The following is an 8096-nucleotide window of genomic DNA, read 5'->3' as shown; positions in this document are numbered from 1 at the left end:
TCAGATGACCCCCATTTTGCTCACCTTTTCTTCTGGCAGTGAGACCTTGGGTAGACTGTGCCTGTGGCAGGATGTGATGTCAAAGAGCGGAGGAACACACATTTCTCTGAGGAGGTCCTCACTGTGCAGAAACAGTGTCATTATCATCAAAGTGTAAACACCGGATTAACAAAGCCTGCGTCGATCAAGCTCAGAATTAACAGCCGTCTTAACTCCAAATATGTGTGTGAGAGACAATGGGACTGAGAGGAGGGGACAGTGTAATACCAGGCTGAGAGGAGGGGACAGTGTAATACCAGGCTGAGAGGAGGGGACAGTGTAATACCAGGCTGAGAGGAGGGGACAGTGTAATACCAGGCTGAGAGGAGGGGACAGTGTAATACCAGGCTGAGAGGAGGGGACAGTGTAATACCAGGCTGAGAGGAGGGGACAGTGTAATACCAGGCTGAGAGGAGGGGACAGTGTAATACCAGGCTGAGAGGAGGGGACAGTGTAATACCAGGCTGAGAGGAGGGGACAGTGTAATACCAGGCTTACAGCTTTGTTCACCACAGAGCGATGAATGGACAACCTCAGAGCTGCCAAAATAACAGAACAACCTTGAGATGAGCTTTGTCATCATCCGTCCTCACAGAATGCAAACGCTCGAAAACTGGCATATTCTACGAGAGCGACCAGTCCAAAACGGCAACAATCAATAAAAATGAATTGTATTTGTGTGTGACTTGGTTGCTGCATGGTCTGGGTCTCTCTGGTCCCTGGGCAGGGCAGGGCGGGCCGGGCAGGGACAGAGGAGCAACACGGCGGGGCAAGGTGAGCCTAATGGAGCAGCCAATCCAATAAAGCTTCCTGTCTGCAGATAAAACCCCCTCCTCCACAAGGTCAAGGACAGAGGCAGCTCAGCTCCACCTGCCTCGGCCCACTGCCTCACTGCCTCTACCTCTTTGTGAAAGGGAGAGCCGGCACGGCGGGACGACACGCTACAGGGAGTCAGGTGGCTGAGCGGTTAGGGTCGTTGGGCTAGTAATCTGAAGGTTACCGGTTCGATTCCCGGCCGTGTCAAATGACAATGTGTCCTTGGGCAAGGCACTTCACCCTACTGGCCTCGGGGGAATGTCCCTGTACTTACTGTAAGTCACTCTGGATAAGAGAGTCTGCTAAATGACTAATTGTAATGTACATTTTTCTGATTCCAGACTGCCACCATGCAATCTCAAATCCCACACGAGGCGGCTTCATGTCCAGCTTTGATTGGTTCGGTGTAATCAAGAAGAGCCGGTGTAATGTCAGATGTTCTTCAGGGCAATGTTGCAGGATGTCTGTATAAAAGGGATGGGCTTGTGTCTCTCTGTGGCTCCCCTGCTGGTCTCTGGCCTGGGTCTGTAGATGAGCTCAGCTCACCGCCCCCCTCAACGGCAACATCCTCCCTGACAGAGGAGGACACACCCAGCCCAGGCAACAGAAGGAGTCCATCACACTGGGATTGGATATTAGGAATATCTTAATCGATGTCAATCACATGCACACACACACACACATACATACATACATTCACACTATGTGTGTGAATCACTGGGGATCCGTACAGAAACCATTGAGAGAGAAGATGTAGTGTAAGACTTTTTTCAGCTCAAGTGTTTTGTATCCTGCTGATTGAAAAAAACATTTGTTTTACCATAGCAGAATAAGAAGGTGCTGCCTGTAACGTAACCATGGTTACCATGTTATCATTGATTCATGGAGACAAGAGTGTCCACGGGGCTTCCGAGTGCGTGGTTCGTAACCTGGGCAACAAGAGGATTGTGTGTGTGTATGTGTTTGTGTGTTGAGGGGGAGGGGGGGGGTCCCCACAAAGTAAATCCTCTCTGAAGATGGAAACGAGGTGATAGTAAGATAAGTTCCTCATTTGTGAAGCAGTCAACAGCAGACCAGCAGGGTGATTGATATACCCTGGAGTATTTCTTCTGCAAAGTGAGGGCTGGAGAGTGCTGAGTGGGCATTCTGCATGCTAATGTCACACCGGTCGAGATCTATTGGCCCTCAGTGGTAGGGTTGGCAGCGACACACACACACACACACAGCTCGGCTGGATGATGATGAGAGGGTAATGGCGGATCGTCATCGGTCACATGTGAGGGTGGATGGTTAAATCACAGTGATATGTCAGAAGGACGACGCCGGCCTGCCTCCTTTCCAACCTTCCTCCTCTCTATGCTGGGTGGTGGGTGGGTGGATGGGGGGGGTGGGCTGGGAGAGGATCTACCCAGCCTTAGCCTCAGTTCCCACCAGTCTCATTCAGGGGTGGAAAACATGTCTGGATTGGGTCGAGTCAAGTGGGGGGAGCTGCTAGGGGAAGGAGGCGGAGTCTGGGGATCCCACTGATGAGTCAGAGGCAGACGATCACCTGACGGAGCGGATTCTTAATGACACGCTCATTTCCAGGCGGCGGCCATGTCAGACAGCCAATCCGCCAAACGAAGAGATGCCAGGTCGACCTGTAATCAGCACTGATCTATCTATGGAGCGCTCACCACCTACACCACCGACACCAACACATAAAGCGCTTCAGCTGCAACACGAGCTATTTCAGGGCCTGACAGTCCTGTTTCCTCTGGACGCCCTCTTCACACACAGCAGTAAGCACAAGTACAGTGGGACTGGAAGCTAACGGGCCTGCTTGATAAGATCAACTGCCGGGAAGAGAGCAGCTTTAATATGGAGCACAGGAATACTGATCTGTGAGAGGAGGTTTTACAGGACTTAACGTATTCCGGAACCTTTCCCAGCCAATCTCCTGAGGGCCTTTTCACTTATCTACACAGCCGTGAGAGGGGTTCCAATTCCATAAAGATGGAACATATATGTTGAGTGAGCGTTCTATTCTAATCTGTTCATCATACCTGGTCCATGGGGATGACCGAGCCTGATCTGCACTCTGGGGAAACAGGTGTCCCTGGGATGCACCTTAGTGCTGCTGTCGCTCCTCCCTGCTGCTCCACTGGGCTCAGTCTGGGGACATCTGACTGAGACACACACACACGCACGCACACACTGCAAACACACACCCTTTTATTAACAAAACCCCTCAACACGACTCCCTCAGTCGACAGTCTCCTCGACCATGTCACAGACAGAACTGTTGAACCACTTGAGCTTGGTTACATCTACACACCAGTTGCTTTCCACTCCCCGGCCCCACACCGTGCCCCAGTACGCTGGTGCTACAGAACTAGCATGGGGGATTCAGCTGCTGTGCCTGGAGGAGGAGACCTTAAATAAAGTAAAGCATGTGTACGCCACACTGACTTCAACCCCTGAAGGTCACTGACAGACAGGAGATGTTGGAGTGAAACATGCCAGCCAAACACTCTTTGAATAACACCACCATCTGCAACCAGGTGTTTCAAACATGTCTGCATCCATTCCAATGGCATAGTACGGGACGAACAACACCAGACCATGGTACCCTGGGGGGAATTGATCTAACAGGGGGTGGAGAGAGGGGGAGAGAGAGAGGGGGAGATGGAGAGAGGAGGAGTGAGAGGGGGAGAGAGAGACGTGGAGATGGAGAGAGGATGAGAGAGAGAGAGAGAGAGAGAGAGAGAGAGAGAGAGAGAGAGAGAGTGAGAGAGAGAGAGAGAGAGAGAGAGAGAGAGAGAGGGGGGGGGGGGGGGTGTTGTACCCATACAGACCTAGTTGTCTGTGTCTCAATGTGGTCTTGACGAATGAATGCAAGCCTGTCTAAATGACCACCTGATCAGAACTTAAGAACAGGGACAAACGAGACCTTCAGGCTTCACTTGCAACAACAACGTCAACAGGCCACTACTCTACTATAACAAATCACATACACTCATATAACCTTTTTGTGTTACAGACTTGCTTGTTACAAGCCAATATGCTAGATATCATAAACATTATCAAGTCATGCAGACTGGACAGAGACGGAACTCTAGAATCTTCTCAGTTAACTTCACGGTTCATGTCAACCACATGAAACAAACCTGGAAGAGTAGTTTTGCGCAATGCACCTGTAGCAGCGTGAAGACATGTGGGGCTTGGGCAAATGACAACCTTTGTTGACCGGCGCCACTCCTCAGGACAGTCTAGATTTAAAATTCCAATCACACACATCTGTCAACCGACACGGTGGCGGCAGCCAGCGGCAGCCAGACAGACAATCACCAGGACCAGTGCATTGTAGCATCCTACCTTTCAGCACCACCACTTCGGCATTGGCAGCCTCCTCTTTTCTGTTAGCCGAGCTGGTCGTGGGCTCGTCTCCCTCAAACAGCTGGTTCACCTCGCCCTGGATCTCTCCGCCACACCGGTCTCCGTCGCTTTTGGAGAAAGCGGTCACGGTAAACCTCTGGCTCATGGTGTCACCGGCAGGCTCGTCGTGGAGAGACGAGCGGCGGGTCTCTAATCCTCTTGTATTGGCGCCTCCCGGTGAAGGAATTCACCGAGGATGATGAAGACACAGACAGATAGGCTATTTTATCAGCTACACACGAGGTTTCTTGAGACTCTACAGAGGCTCTTGGTGTCATTCACCAGTTTTTCTAACGTTGACAACAAGTGTCCTATCGTCTACGTCTAGTGAGGAACTGCGGCTTTCGGTGTTCACAAGATGTGATTCTGGAATCAAGCGCTATCTCATCAACCGGTGTCTGGACGCTGCTGCGCATCCAGGTCCTAGCGCCCGGGTTCGGCAGGTTACATGCCTGGGGATGATGGGAGCTTGACTAAACGCTAGACTAGACAGGATATAGACTCTCAATACCCTACAGATGTCTTCTTTCCGGCTTCTATATTATTTATGTCCCTGTCTCCCCAAGTCAAGCTATGTGAGCTTTGTTTACTGTAGATTCGTTTGGGAAAAATATCTAACAGCATTGTGTAGGATTATATTTGTCAAGGTAATTAGATAGCCTAATTTCTGTTAAATAGCCCTATGTGCCTGCCTTGAATCATAACAATAGCATTCCGTAATCTGCTATTTATGCCGATAAATGTCCCTGTTTCCCGTAGACCGCACGACCCCAGGAATGCTGTTTAAAAGCTTAGTTTTCCTCAATTTATTTGTCAGCGGAAAATTATTTTAAAAATCCGATCTCCAAATATGTCATGGTAACATCATTAAACAGTTCCCAGCACAATCAATGAATTAAACCCTTTCTCATGTAACACAACAATGATCCAATGAACATGGACACACCATTACACAAACACAATTAGGCTAAAATACACGAGCATAAACATTCCTATAAACCCGTATGCTAATCAGCACAGACTGTAAGCCAATAGCATGACCGTCTCCTCCGGTGTCAACAGTAGCCTACTTGTCAATATAGGAGAGGCTAAAGTCTCTGTTAAATAGCCATGATCTCTATCTGGTAAAACATAATCCATAAACACGGTTTTATTTTTGAAATACAAAAATGTAGCCTAATCATTTTATTTTCGTTGAAAATGATTAAATGCTGTTGTTAGAAAAGTGCACTTCTGAACCGGGACCTTCTGTTGTGGCATCTAATGGCTTTGGATAAACAAATCTCAATTAGAATAGAATAAAATAGAATAGGCTATATAGAATATAATTGAATATCTTTACTGTCATTGTACACTGTACAACAAAATTGGAGGCAATCCTCCTTAGGTGCACAGATGAAAAGATAATAAAATAAAAGAATATAAGAACACGACATCAACATCATCTTAAACATGACTACAAGATATGGCCGGGTAACCTATATAATTTTGGTGGACATCGTAACATAATTTCGGCTAATCTTTGTCATCAACTTGTAGTCAATATAGTTTAAATTAAATGTAAATTAACACATTTGGTGTAGCCAGCTTAACTGCCCCCGGTGACCCCAACCCCTGGGACGCGATCACGTGATCCTCCTTCTTAACACATGCTCAGTTGAAGTGAACCAGAGTTGGACGACTTGAAAATGCTTTTGGGGCTTTCAGTGTGAGCCATTGATTTGTAGAGAATTTTTTTTTGTATCGTCCCGCTGTTTGGATCCATACTCAGAAGGAGGCAAGGCCTAACGACGCGCTGTGGGCTCGTTTTATTCTAATTTACGAAAACATTTGAACCTTTGGACCCAAATAAACCACAAGCCGTAGCTTAAAACTTTGCCTTAGAAGGTAGAAGTTTGTATCAAACTTCATCAAACTTCTCTCCTGTCAAGTTTGTAACTGGGATCTTTTGTTTTGTTTTTACATCGTTACGCTGGAACTTTAAAAGAAAACCACGGACCACCACTTCAGCGAAACAGTAAGAAAACCTTCTTTAACGACAGGTGTTTAATCGTATCAAGTAAGCATCAAACTAGTTCCATTTTCTTTGTGAACTATATTGACTACAACAACGATTAGCCGAAATGGTGTTACGATGTCCACCAAAATTACCCGAGTCCGACCATATCTTATGTTAGAGATGATGATGATGATGATGATGATGTTGGTGTCTAACATCTAGCCTGTAATTCTTTTTAGTCATGCAGCTGGTGATTAGACGTTACCGTCCATCGGACAAGGACGCTGTTTTGGTCCTTTTCAGCGACGGCATCCTGGAGCATATCGGACCATCGTTCCGCAATGCTATGACCCAACCGCTGTACCTGGTTATCACCCTGGGTCTTTCAGCTGTTGGCCACCACCTGGGAGGGGGGGGCCCGCTCTGTGCCCTGCTGCTGGCGGGGGCATGGGTGGCGCTGGTCTACTACTGCTGTTACGAGCTGTACGACAGCTTTGTCAGAGAGAAGCTGCGTACAGACATGCTGGACATACCTGGCTGCTACCTGAGTCAGCCAGACAACTGCTTCTGGGTGGCGGAGGCTGAGGTGGATGGAAGGTCGGAGGTCATGGGTATGGTGGCCGTAGTGGCCAAACAGAGCGCAGCCGAGGGAACAGGGGAGCGGTATGGGGAGCTGTTTAGGATGATCATCTCGTCGTCGTGCCGACGGATGGGCCTGGGTTCCAGATTGGCTCAGACGGTCATCGACTTCTGCAAGGAGCATGGCTTCTCCAAGGTTGTCCTGGAGACCAGCTCCACCCAGACGGCTGCTGTGGCCCTTTACAAGAAGATGGGATTCACCTGTGTCCACACACACAGAGAGACGCATGCTCCTGATTGGATAACTAAGCTATCAGGAGTTCATATTCTCAAGATGGAGAAGCAGATAGAGGGATAAGACTGGTGTGGGGTTAATGTTCATCCATGGTCTTACGTGACTCACTGAACCTTGCAGTTGTCAAAGGAGTTTGACTAGAACGTTTTCTCATTATGCTATGTAACCTGCTGTGTACTCCAATGTGCTGTATCATCAGCATCAATCAATCATTCATTTAGCCAGTAATGAGCATATACATGTCTTTCACTGTCAAAGTAGAAAGGACAAATTCATCACTTGTAAACATGAAAGATACATACAGGAAATGGGACCACATCAGACAGGCTATTAAAGGGTTGTTTTGATTTTATCCTGAAACCATTATTGAACGAACAAACTAGACTATCATGCTGAGTGTCTGGGACTGACCAATTTTGAATGCATCTTCCTTTTGTCTTCCAAAGGCATCACTTTGGTTCTTATCACAGCTAGATGAAAGCCGGTGATTGGCCTATTTTCATTTGCATTCTTTCATACTTCTTCTATACTGTTGATATTTCTCTCACAACCATAGTTGTGTCGTCCACCAGTCTCCAAACTACTTTTTTTCAAAAAGACTAAATGGCACTGTAAGGCATGTCTTCTATTTTGATAATAAACCTTTTATCTTGCGTTTACTGGTTCTCCTCATACATATCTTTCACACACTGGTAAGATTACACTGATGCGGTACTCATGTTGATAAGGATATTAATGTTAACTTGAGAAACACAGATGCTATATGCTTTTTAGATTGTTAGTTCTTAGGATTAGTTAGACTACTGTATTTTTCAACTTTGTAATTGAAGTATATGTTTATTGTTTGCACCTTCCGGCCAAAGTAAATTCCATGTTTGTATAAACCTACATGGCGAATCAAACCAAATTTTGATTCTATGGATGGATATTGGACAACATGGATATCTATGC

General features: G+C 47.1%; 2 protein-coding genes across 4 annotated transcripts in view; one reads left to right on the top strand and one right to left on the bottom strand.

Annotated features, from left to right (window-relative positions):
* slc12a5a (solute carrier family 12 member 5a) overlaps positions 1–4517 on the bottom strand; it is an 85928-nt gene extending 81411 nt beyond the window's left edge. For both annotated transcript variants that reach the window (XM_084704374.1, XM_084704375.1), the window contains exon 1: positions 4213–4517. In XM_084704374.1, the coding sequence (XP_084560500.1) occupies positions 4213–4378 (166 nt within the window). In that variant the 5' untranslated portion in view covers positions 4379–4517. The remainder of the gene's footprint in view (positions 1–4212) is intronic.
* Positions 4518–5946: 1429 nt separating this feature from the next.
* On the top strand, positions 5947–7804 carry nat8l2 (N-acetyltransferase 8-like 2). 2 transcript variants are annotated; one of them, XM_084705690.1, is made up of 2 exons: positions 5947–6289; positions 6511–7804. In XM_084705690.1, exon 2 carries the CDS (start codon positions 6513–6515, stop codon positions 7206–7208), a length of 696 nt encoding a protein of 231 aa, XP_084561816.1. In that variant the 5' UTR covers positions 5947–6289; positions 6511–6512; the 3' UTR covers positions 7209–7804. The 2 variants fall into 2 exon arrangements, with proteins under 2 accessions (XP_084561816.1, XP_084561817.1); XM_084705691.1 differs by having other exon boundaries at positions 5947–6331.
* Positions 7805–8096: the final 292 nt, after the last annotated feature.

This window comes from Hypomesus nipponensis, chromosome 9 (assembly GCF_054491055.1).
Source record: "Hypomesus nipponensis isolate SF chromosome 9, ASM5449105v1, whole genome shotgun sequence".
Lineage (NCBI taxonomy): Eukaryota > Metazoa > Chordata > Actinopteri > Osmeriformes > Osmeridae > Hypomesus > Hypomesus nipponensis.
Note: the sequence above shows the minus strand (reverse complement) of the source record. Positions and strands in the feature narration are given on the sequence as shown.